The sequence below is a fragment of the Corythoichthys intestinalis genome, chromosome 13 (genome assembly GCF_030265065.1).
Source record: "Corythoichthys intestinalis isolate RoL2023-P3 chromosome 13, ASM3026506v1, whole genome shotgun sequence".
Lineage (NCBI taxonomy): Eukaryota > Metazoa > Chordata > Actinopteri > Syngnathiformes > Syngnathidae > Corythoichthys > Corythoichthys intestinalis.
Genome location: NC_080407.1, coordinates 5,588,206 through 5,600,674, shown reverse-complemented (window position 1 = coordinate 5,600,674; position 12,469 = coordinate 5,588,206). Strand labels below are relative to the sequence as shown.

Here is a 12,469-nt window from a genome sequence, read left to right as displayed (position 1 = left end):
TTAGTCGAGGTTCTTTATCCACCATCCGCCTAATCATTTATTGAAATATCTCGTCAATTTTTCTTTTCCGTCCACATCTAGTGAGGTTAGCCACAGTGCCATTGGCTTTACACTTATTGATGACACTGCGCACGGTAGACACAGGAACATTCAGGTCTTTGGAGATGGACTTGTAGCCTTGACATTGCCCATGCTTCCTCACAATTTTGCTTCTCAGACGTCCTCAGACAGTTCTCTGGTCTTCTTTCTTTTCGCCATGTTCAATGTGGTACACACAAGGACACAGGACAGTGGTTGACTCAACTTTAATCCAGTTTAACTGGCTGCAAGTGTGATTTAGTTTAGCCACCACCTGTTATGTGGCACGGGTAAGTAACAGGTGCTATTAATTTCACAAATTAGAGAAGCATCCCATGACTTTTCAAATGGTGCCAATTAAAGATGTGCCGATCGATCTGGTCCGATCACGTCATTTTCAAGCTATCGGAATCGGCAATAAAATATCGGACATGCCTTTTTTAAATATATATTTATTTTTTAATTAAATCGTTTTCTAATTGTATTTGACGTTACAGATAAAATGTCTTACACTCATCCAGAGTCTTTAGTTTTGGCTTAAAGTAGGGCTATCGAATTTATCGCGTTGATGGCGGTAAATAATTTTTTTGAAATTAATCACGTTAAAATATTTAACGCAATTAACGCATGCGCTGCACGACCCACTCACGCATTGTCGCAAACAATCTACAATGGTGCCGTTTTACCTTTATTATATAGAGTTAAAAGGCAGCGTAAAATGAGTAGAGTGAATTTTGGCAGTCTTTGGAGCCTTTTTTTAGTTGGCTAAAGCCTTAAAATCCCTCTCTCAACAAATAGAAATATCGTGGGAAGTAATGTGGGGAGGAAAAATAGTAGTTCATCTTTTTCTTAACACCCTATGTTATTTCCCAACGCAGAGAAGATATATCAATTGTAGCCACTATGCACAGTCATGGTTGCACTTCCCATCATGCATTTGGGCAGAACAGTTAAATGGCTAAGGTATCATTTACCGAAAGCTCAACAAATACACTAGATGGCAATATTTAGTCACAATACACAAAGTCACATTTATCCTTTAAGAATTACAAGTCTTTCTATCCGTGGATCCCTCTCACAGAAAGAATGTTAATAATGTAAATGCCATCTTGAGGATTGATTGTCATAATAAACAAATACAGTACTTATGTACTGTATGTTAAATGTATATATTCGTCCGAGTTTTATTCCTTTTTTTTCTTAATGCATTGCCAAAATGTATATGATCGGGAAAAATTATCGGGAATGATTGGAATTGAATCGGGAGCACAAAAAAAAAAAGCAACCAGATCGGGAAATAGCGGGATCGGCAGATACTCAAACTAAAACGATCGGATCGGGAGCAAAAAAAAACATGATCGGAACAACCCTAGTGCCAATACTTTTGTCCGGCCTATTTTTGGAGTTTTGTGTAAAATTTAGTTTTTTTTTCCATTCTCTTTTGTTTTTTCGTTGCAAGCACAATGAATCAAGATATTACTACCTGAGCATTTGTAATTGCAATCATTTTCTGGGAGAAATTGAGCATTATTTGACAGAATTGCACAGGTGCCAATACTTTTGGCCAGCACTGTAAATGCAGAGAAACCCAAAATTCCTAAGCATGGTTTTCCTGTTTTAAAGTTTATAACCGTAAATACCCAGAAGGTACATAACATCATTGTCAGGTGAAAATCATGTTTCGGTCCACAAATCCATTCACTACTTCTCGACTCTTTTTGCGAGTTTGATAATGATTAACAATAGATCTAGCAGAGTGCTGTTTGTTTTGATTTAATTTTTGTAGATGAAGGAATCTGCTTGACAATGATGACATTAACCTTCCAATACACTTGTGGATATTTCTAACCGGTGGTCATTTGTATAATTATAAAAACAGCTGGTCATTCGATATCCGTTGTCATCTCTAAATCATTTTATTACTTTTTTCATTGACTATTTTTCATGTGGTGTGTGTAACGTGTTTTTTTCTCCATCTAACGCCCTCATCCTCTATGTCTTAACAGCATGCCTCTTGACAGAAACACGCTTCCCAAAAAGAGGCTGAGGTATAGAAAATTCACAGCCAAATTTGAATTGAATATGACTGCACGCAGATGCACGGGTGCACTAATACGCTTTGCTTATGCATGAGACTATGAGCCACACTACATTAAGAGATGCGTATTTTGTTTTGTCTTACTTTTTGTATGCCGTTCTGCACGTTTGACATCTTATTTTCAATTGGTGATGCTGAGATGGTCAGCACAAAATTGAAAGAAAATGCACTGAAGTTTCCAGAGTGACCCTTGGATAGCAAGTGTAGTGGAGCGAGGTCACATGTGACAAGTGTAATAATGAGAACTTTGCCAGGAGAAAGCTGCTGAAAAGTGGACCGCCGCAAACTCAATTATTATCCCCCGGGGATTAAATATGGCCGATATGTGATAAAGTGTTCCTTCGCTGCTAGAGGAACAGCAGTGTTTCTGGAAGTGTATGCTGATGCACGCATGTTTATGCTTGAGTATGCCTGTGAATACTTTTGCACTCATCCCTACTGATCACAACCTTAATCCCGCTTTTAAAAGTGGCAGCCGCCTAAAGTAAACTCATTCGTTATATGGGTTTCAGGTACCCGCCTTCGTCCAGGCAGACGTCCCATGAAGAGGGGATGGAGTGGCTCCGCTCCCACTCGACAGGGGGGCTTCAAGACTCGGGCAGCCAATCCCCAATGTCTCCACCGGGGGCTTCATGTACCACGACTGGAAAATACCACTACTCTAATTTATGTAAGTCTATATGTTCTATTCAATGCACAATATTGGCAGTAGAATGGAAAAACTACATGCTATTCTGTATAGTTTGATCAGGGCTGTCAATAAACTTGCAGGGGCCCAGGGACAAGAGACCATTATAGGGCCCCCTTACCGCACCCCTGCCACCGGCTTGGCATGACAACATACGCAGTACTTTTAACGCTTTGCAAGCAATGACGGTGTTAATTTTCAAATTATTTAATTTGAGATGGACAGTTAAATTTAACAGACGGTAATGTGATGTGACACAATATAAACAATTTCCATCTATTGTCCCATGTAGGGTACAATACAATACAACTGAGAGTGCTATGTCTGCCTGCTAAGCAACAAAACAGTATAACTAAACCTCCTGTGCCTGCCCCCTTCACATCCCTGGGGTTATCAAGCCCTCAAACAGTGATGCGGCTAGATTTTTTGACAGCAAAGTCATTTATAACATCAGTGAAATCCAGTTTTTGGTCCACGGAAAATTTATTCCTGACAGCCAAAGTTGATAAGAATGAAAGATTCCCATTGGATTCCATAGAAAATGCATGTGGGTCATTTTTGACTCACTTGTGGAAGCTTAGGGTAGTAATACAAAAATGACAATTTCTTCAAATGTATAAAAAGTTGATCAAAAATTTGAATGGCATTATATCAAAAACCTGTTTTTTGAGGAATACCTGGAATATGAATTGATAATAATTTTTCATTCTGAAGATATTGCAAGAAAACAACCTCACCGGGTCAATTTTGACCCACTTATGCATCTAAGGGTTAATATCCAATTGCAGTCGTGAATGATATATAAAAAATTATTCCTCCCCAGTGAGCCCTACTCACATCGGGCAGTACAACCTGCCCGCAGGCGGCAGCAGCAGCATGAGCCGTTCCAACAGCATTCCCGCCCAGGACTCCTTCGACCTGTATGGCGAGGGTCACCCGCTGGGCGGCAGCGCCACCTCCCTGGAGGATCGTCCGCGCGCCATCAGCCGCTCGGGTTCCTTCAGGGACAGTACCGATGAAGGTGGGTGCTCTGTCGACCTCGCCCATTAGAATTAATGCAAGGGTTCAGCAAAGCCGCGTCTGTCATCAAGTGTTTTAATAGCGCTTTTTATGACCTGTGTGCTCATGGGTCGCCATGCTCTCTTAAATCGGTGTCTGTCATTACATCCTTATGGCAACACAGACAAGAAAAGTCGTTTGAGGAGTCCCGTCAAATTCAATGTCAACTTTCTATTCTTGCAGTCCACGGATCTTCATTGTCTTTGGTGTCCAGCACGTCTTCACTTTACTCTGCAGTGAGTAATTTAATTTCATTAAATTTTTTTCCCTTTTTTCTTTGCCTGATTTGAGCCACAGGAGGGATTTGCTGGCATTTGAATGTCACTGTAATCAAAATGTGGGTTTATTTTCTGACAGACAGAGGAGAAGGCACACTCGGAGGTAAGAGAGTTAGCGTTTTTTGTGTTTTAGATGGCATGCGTTATTTTTTTAAATGCATGTTTAGATGCCTCGTTAACTCATTGGCTGGCACTGACGGCCAATGTTAACGGCTGCTCTATTTATGTGTCTGCATTCTGTAGTCTCTTTTTGTGCGTGTTTGTTCATCAAGCAAAAACGCTGATAGTTACAGTGGTATGAAAAAGTATCTGAACCTTTTTGAATTTCTCACATTTCTGCATAAAATCACCATCAAATGTGATCACACGGATGAAAAAAGCAGCGTCTGCTTTAACTAAAACCACCCAAACATTTATACGTTTTCATATTTTAACGAGGATAGCATGCAAAATTGAAACCATTTTTTACCAAACAATTTAAGTCAGGTGTGTGCCCAATCACAGATGAGTGGTTTAAAGCTGCCCTGCCCACTATAAAACACATACCTGGTAAGAATTGTCTTGATGAGAAGCATTGTCTGATGTGCATCATGGCATCAAAAGAGCTGTCTGAAGACCAGCGATCAAGGATTTTTGATTTGTATAAAGCTGGGAAAGGATACAAAACCATATCTAAAAGTCTGGATGTTCATCAATCGACAGTCAGAGAAGTTGTCTACAAATGGAGCGAGTTTGGCACTGTTACTTCTCTCCCAAGGAGTGGACGTCCACCAAAGATGACGCCAAGAGTTCAGCGCAGAATACTCAGAGAGGCAAAAAAGAACCCTAGAGTGTCTGTTAAAGACTTACAGAAATAACTGACACAGTCCAATATCAATGTGCACACATCAACTATATGTAAAACTATGGCCAAGAATGGTGTTCGTTGGAGGACTCCGTGGAGGAAGCCACTGCTGTCTAAAAAAAAACCCCATTGTTGATCGTTTAATGTTCGCAAAAAGGCACTTGGACACTCCACAGAAGTTTTGGCAAAATATTTTGTGGACTGATGAAACCAACGTTGAATTGTTTGGGAGTAACACACAAAGTCATGTGTGGAGGAAGCATCCAACATCAATACCTCATCCCCACCGTGAAGCCTGGTGGAGGGAGCATCATGATTTGGGGCTGTTTTGCTGCTTCAGGGCCTTGAAAACTTGCAATCATTACTGGAAGGATGAATTCAAAGGTTTATCAGGATGTTTTGCAGGGAAACCTGAGGCAGTCGGTCGGACAGTTGAAGCTAAAAAGTTGATAGATGCTGCAACAAGACAATGATCCAAAACACAGAAGTAAATCAACTTCAGAATGGTTTCGGAAGAACAAAATACACGTTCTGGAGTGGCCAAGTCAAAGTCCAGATTTGAAACCCATTGAGATGCTGTGGCATGACCTGAAGACAGCGATTCATGCCAGACATCCCAGGAATTTGACTGCACTACAGCAGTTTCATAGAGAAGAATGGGCCAAGATTGATGTACCAGACCGATCTGCAGCTAGAGGAAGCGTCTGGTTGAAGTTATTGCTGCAAAAGGGGGGCCAAAAAATATTAAATATGATGGTTAACTCACCTATTTTTCCCCCTTCTGTCATTGTTTGCATACTATCCTCATTGAAATATTAAAACCTATTAAATATTTGTTCGGTTTGAGTTAAAGCAGACAGTTTTTTCATCTGTGTGATTTTGACAAAGATCATATTTTATGCAGAAATGTGAGAAATTCCTAAAGGTTCAGATACTTTTTCATACCACTGAAGTTTACCATCAATTCACACATACCTCCTGTCTTTTGATTGGCTAAAAAAAAATATTCACAGTTTGGGATGATAAGACAAAACCATATGTTGACCAAGCTTGAATTTGAAGTAGTTGGACTGAGCCCTTGTAACAAAACAGTGCAATGAAGATGATGATTTAACTCTATGTTGCATTGCTCTTCAGTTTCATTATCATCTATAATTTGCACTTCTTCCTTCTGGAACATAAATCACACTCATCCTTATCCCACTCTGTCCGATACAAACAGGTAATAACTGCAATCCTTCAACTAGAATGCACTCCATTTCCATCCAGCGCTTCTGTTCTCACATACTCTGCTTTGATTTTCCATTATCTCACTGTTATTTCCCCATTTCTGTTCTGTCTTATCAGTTCCTGTTGAATTTTGCCTTTAATTAACATTGGATCAAACTGTAATGGCAAATACAGCTAAGGCTTTTCTGTGAGGTCATTTGTTTGTTATTAAACCACGTATTTAAGATGTTTTTTTTAATTTATAAAATTAAATAAATTAGCAGTTTGCAAATACTAATTGACCCATTTCTCCAGAAAACTTTCTTTCTGGCTAACACCTAACCATGAACACCGGCATGCTGACATGTAAAAACTTGTTTTCTATGGAGGACCAGGAGTGCAAAAAATCAATAGATAAATACACAATTAAATAATTAAAAGTTTCATTAAAATGCTTTTATTTCAATTTTTATTTATTTATTTCAATGTATATTTATTTATTTGAATTTTTTATTGAAATAAATATGAAGCGAAATAAATAAATATAAATTGAAATAAATAAATAAAAATTGAAATAAATAAATATAAACCGAAATAAATAAAATATAGATTGAAATAAATAAAAATTGAAATAAATAAATATAAATCGAAATAAATAAATAAAATATAAATTGAAATGAATAAATAAATAAAAATTGAAATAAATAAATATAAATTGAAATAAATATTGGTATAAATTCATAAATATGGAAATAAAAGCATTTAAATTACACTTTTAATTATTTATTTAATTGTGCATTTATTTATTGAATTTTTGCACTCCTGGTCCTCCATAGTTTTCAGCCTCATCCTGTGTAATAGTGGCGTGCGACATAGTGTTAATGATGACTTTTCTCTTTTCAATCAAGGGCCAAACAGTCCAAAATTCCACGGTAATCTTCCCCACACTTTATGTATTTTTTTCTCCCCACATGTCTCAGCATGTATGCTTTTACATCCAAGTCATCAAAATGGACAATGCAGTATTTTTGAATCTTTATATGAATAAATGTCCTTTTTGTCGCCAAATCAGCAAATCAGAAAGCTGCGCCGGGAGTTGGACGCTTCTCAAGAAAAAGTGGCGACCCTGACGTCCCAACTGGCTGCCAATGTGAGTTTGTTTACCCCGCCTTTCACAATAGGGATTTGCATGATCACTGGAAAAAAAGCTCTGCCAAGCAACATAACCCCTTAAGACATCCGCCAAAGCTTTAAGGAAATTCCACGCGAGCTTTTTCACTTGTTTGCTTTCGGTGTCGCGTGTGGTTCTTGTGTTTGCAGATGAGATGTTTTTCTAACCGTATAGAGAGGATTTGTTTAAGGCGACAACTCCCCGAAAAAGTCAAGCGAGCGGAGAGAATCAGACAGGCAAGGAGAGCGGGAGATGAGAATAAATGAAGTGTGGCGCTCATGAAAACGAACCTGTTGTCGTGTTTGTATTTGGATAGATGGGGAATATGACAATGCTGAAAACTTCTATTGAGCAAGGAATCTAATAGGAAAGGATCATGTTTCAGCACCATTGACTGGCAGAGAATGATTGCTGCCAGTTTTTTTTTAATGGCATTTCTTCGGTGCGCCGCACAACCCAAACCATTAAAATACCAGAATGACTTGAAATCTTGTGTGACGCAGGGAAATTTTCAGATGACTCCCAAAAATTCACCGTTCGCGCCAAAATGGAGGTTTTTTTGATAAAAATAAATACATTCAAAATGTATCTAGTCCTATAATTTTTGTATCCAATTCACATAAATCCTACATGAACATTTTCAGAAAGGTAAGGAGCATAAACTGAAATAAAAAATATACAGAATTTGCCAAAATACTACGGTTCCCCAAAATCCGCCAAAAACTTTCCCATTTGTTTACAATGGGATGCCATTGCCATGTACGTCGTTCCATTCATTTCTATTAGCCAAAATTTCCCCTTAATTTTCAATAGCAGAAAAACATAGGTGTTTATGATTTTTTTACCAAAAAACTTACCATTACAGCCCAATGACATTCAACTGTGCCCAAGTAAGTTGATGCCATTGACAGCCATGCAAGTTGAAGGAGATAGTACCTCTTCTTGTAGGCACTGTCTTAACTCTTTGCATTATTCTAACATACTTAATATAATCAGCAGGGAAAAGTATCGTTTTTCGTATTTACTGTTTGACTGTATTACTCTAACACACCTAATATAGAATAAATAGCGCTTATACCATAAGTTTAATGAAAACAAGCAGAATATTGGGCATAAGAGATACATGACGCCTTCTTATCACGGAAGCCCAACGTGTGCGTCATGCAACTGACTGAGCAAGAATGACGCTGACAAGCCCACGTCTGCACCAACAACTCTCTCAATCACTTCTCCCGGACAGTTCAGAACAAATGGCGGGACGCCCTACCCCAACAAAAGGAACACCGGAGAACGCCCAATATCCAACTGATAACACGACTGATAAGACTCCAAGAGCCCCTTTGACATTGGGTTGGCAAAATCCACAACCCTAGCTGCCCTGACAACAGTAACTCAAGAATCCTCCTGTCCAATCCACAAACAGACAATAATCCCAAACACACCCTTCTACCTGCCCACTGGCAGCCCCGCAAGAGCCTTCAAAAGACTGAATGTTTAACTCAGCGTTGTCATTTTTCTTAGGAACCTTTTGTTGACGTGTGATAGGGTGACCTTGCCTCCGCGCCTGAGTCTATTTTTCTGTTTGCCTTGTCGTTTGATCGCTGTTTACCTGAATAAATTGTCAAGTTGTGCTTTGAAGCCTTTTTCCAGCTTTCAAAATGGAGTCAGCACAGAGCAGGGGTCCCAAAACTATGGCCCGCGGGCCGGATACGGCCCGCCTCCACATTTGGTCCGGCCCCCTGAACATGAAAAAAATTTGAATTTTTTTTTTTTTCTCCCCCAATAGTGTTATTTATTTCCTGGCTTTTTTTTTTGTGAAGAACCCAGAGAGGGTTATTTGGTTATTATCTATTTAATTAATAGTATTATCATTATTTATTATTATATTATATTATATTTTATTTAGGGCTGTCAAACGATTAAAATTTTTAATCGAGTTAATTACAGCTTAAAAATTACTTAATCGTAATTAATCGTAATTCAAACCATCTATAAAATATGCCCTATTTTTCTGTAAATTATTGTTGGAATGGAAAGATAAGACACAAGACGAATATATACATTCAACTAACGGTACATAAGGACTGTATTTGTTTATTATAACAATAAATCAACAAGATGGCATTAACATTATAACATTCTGTTAAAGCGATCCATGGATAGAGGGACTTGTAGTTCTTAAAAGAAAAATGTTAGTACAAGTTATAGAAATTTTATATTAAAACCCCTCTTAATGTTTTCGTTTTAATAAAATTTGTAAAATTTTCAATCAAAAAATAAACTAGTAGCCCGCCATTGTTGATGTCAATAATTACTTACACAATGCTCATGGGTGCTGAAGCCTATAAAATCAGTCGCACCCAAGCGCCAGCAGAGGGCGGCAAAACTTCATAAAACACAACAAGTGAGCGTTTCACTGTACTGTCATTTAAATCTGTCTGAGCGGGGCATCTGCGTTAATTGCATCAAATATTTTAACGTGATTAATTTTAAAAAATTAATAAACGCCCGTTAACGCGATAATTTTGACAGCCCTAATTATATTATATTATATTATATTATATTATATTATATTATATTATATTATATTATATTATATTATATTATATTATATTATATTATATACTTTTGTTCCGTGAAGAATCCAGAAAGGGGTATTTGATTGTGGCTTTCTGAAAAACAATAAATCTTTACATTTTGGCACTCCTGCAATTGTCACACCTTTTCTGTTACAAACTGACCCCGGCCCCTCATCAGAGAAGGGAAAAGTTATGTGGCCCTCGCAGGAAAAAGTTTGGGGACCCCTGGTACAGAGGGTTAAGACTAAGGTGAATGTGCGGAGTTTGGCCTTTTGGCCGGGATGTGGGTGTCTTGCCAGCCCGGGTCGTTGGAGCTGCACCAGCATGGGTCTGGTGGTTCGGCTGGCACGACTCCGGCAGTCTGGCTAAAAGGTCAGATTCCTTCAAACTCCATGCCATTGACAGCTATGTACAGTACGTCCTTGCAAATGACGGCCATGTATCTTGATTCTATTGATGCCAATGAACCTGGATTCCATTGACAGCCATGGACCTCCATGCCATTGATGCCAATGTACGTCCATGCCTTTGACAGCCATATATGTCGATTGTATTAATGGCAATGTACTTGGATTCCATTGACGCATCTGTAAGTTGATGCCATTGACGGCCGTGTACGTCAAAATATCAGCATGAAATGACCTGAAATCAGAAGGACGGGACCCCAAGGGGTTTACCTGCGAAAGCAAAGCCACCATTGCAATTTCTCCAGAAATTACATTTTCTAGTTTAGCGAGTGATTCTTTTGCATGCCAATATCCCGAGTTCCACTTTTTTATTCCCTTATACGTTTTAGGGTTTTATTTTTTTTTCACGCATTGTTGTAACCTATTTCTACTGTAGGCGTCTTGAAGTAGTGCATCTCAATCTGATAGATGTCCTTGATATTTCCCCCCCACGCCTCTCGCGATGCTGTCCTGGCAGCACTAACGCTGATAACTTTACCTCATCCACTCCGCCGCTTTGGCCTTTTATCAACTTCAACCCAAGGCGACGCCGGGGGACGGGTTCGAGAAATAAGACTGATGATTTGGCTACGGACGCCTCCGTTGGGGCGAAGGGGGTGTTGAGTGATGGATGGGGGAGCTTGCATTTGGCTTTTTATTATAAAAAGACAATGAGTCTTTATTGAGAGACCTTTGACGGAAATACAAAAAAATTAGTATTCCTCTCAGTCAGTCTGTGCAAAGTTGAGAATATTTTTGACTTGCCTCAAGCTGCTTTTTCGCACAGCTTGATTTTGTGCTCAGGCACAGTAGCTCTGACTGGAGTCGCCGTTGTCGCTATCTAATCTCAATCATAAACAGAATAATCTTCTAGAAACATCCATTAATCGGTAAAATTGAGCACGAAATTTGTTTTTGGGAGAAAAAAAATTGAAGCACAAACATGTCGAGGAGAGCAGATGGTGCAATGTCGCTAAACTTTGGAGCAGCCGTCAGCCTGTCGCCTTGTGAAGTCGGCCTTTCTCTGATCTCTGGACCTCTCTGATCCCTGAGCTGTCTAAGTATCCAACTTTAGTGGGTGTTGGAAGATGTTAAGGGAAAATGTACAGGAATTTTAGTCTTCAACGTGCCTAGTGTGTTTTTTTTGTCTGCGTTTGCAGTCTCACTTGGTGGCCGCCTTCGAGAAGAGCTTGAGCAATATGACGTGTCGCCTTCAGAGCCTCACCATGACAGCGGAACAGAAGGTGAGCGGATGTTACTTATAACATGAGAGAAAACCTGCAGACCGCTGATGGTGCTTCCTCATAGGAAACAGAGTTAGTGGAGTTGAGGGAAACCATCGAGTCGCTAAAAACGCAAAACACCGACGCCCAGACAGCCATACAAGTGGCGCTCAATGGACCGGATCACTTCCATAAAGGTAATCACTTGGGTTGTTCCGATCATGTTTTTTTGCTCCCGATCCGATCCCGATCATTTTAGTTTGAGTATCTGCCGATCCCGATTTTTCCCGATCCGATTGCTTTTTTTTTGCTCCCGATTCAATTCCAATCATTCCCGATAATTTTTCCCGATCATATACGAATATATACATTCAACATACAGTACATAAGTACTGTATTTGTTTATTATGACAATAAATCCTCAAGATGGCATTTACATTATTAACATTCTTTCTGTGAGAGGGATCCACGGATAGAAAGACTTGTGACTTTGTATATTGTGACTAAATACTGCCATCTAGTGTATTTGTTGAGCTTTCAGTAAATGATACTGAAGGCCATGCCCAAATGCATGATGGGAAGTGGAACCATGACAAGTGGAACCATGACTGTGCGTAGGGCTAACAATTCATATATCTTCTCTGCGATGGGATATAACATAAGGTGTTAAGAAAGAAATCAAGTGTTACCTTGCTTCCCCACATTGCTTCCCATGATATTACTAATTGCAGGGAGAGGGATTGTAAGGCTTTAACCAATTAAAATAAGTCTCCAAAGGCTGCCAAAATTCACTCTA

General features: G+C 39.2%; 1 protein-coding gene across 16 annotated transcripts in view; it reads left to right on the top strand.

Moving 5' to 3' along the window:
- nav3 (neuron navigator 3) overlaps positions 1 to 12,469 on the top strand; it is a 241,299-nt gene that overhangs the window by 203,150 nt on the left and 25,680 nt on the right. For 8 of the 16 annotated variants that reach the window (XM_057854376.1, XM_057854382.1, XM_057854381.1 and 5 more), the window contains 9 exons: positions 2,085 to 2,126; positions 2,689 to 2,846; positions 3,688 to 3,885; positions 4,107 to 4,159; positions 4,281 to 4,304; positions 7,163 to 7,186; positions 7,327 to 7,404; positions 11,611 to 11,694; positions 11,759 to 11,870. In XM_057854376.1, coding sequence (XP_057710359.1) covers positions 2,085 to 2,126; positions 2,689 to 2,846; positions 3,688 to 3,885; positions 4,107 to 4,159; positions 4,281 to 4,304; positions 7,163 to 7,186; positions 7,327 to 7,404; positions 11,611 to 11,694; positions 11,759 to 11,870 — 773 coding nt within the window. The remainder of the gene's footprint in view (positions 1 to 2,084; positions 2,127 to 2,688; positions 2,847 to 3,687; positions 3,886 to 4,106; positions 4,160 to 4,280; positions 4,305 to 7,162; positions 7,187 to 7,326; positions 7,405 to 11,610; positions 11,695 to 11,758; positions 11,871 to 12,469) is intronic. The other 8 variants (XM_057854385.1, XM_057854374.1, XM_057854371.1 and 5 more) reach the window with 3 other exon arrangements.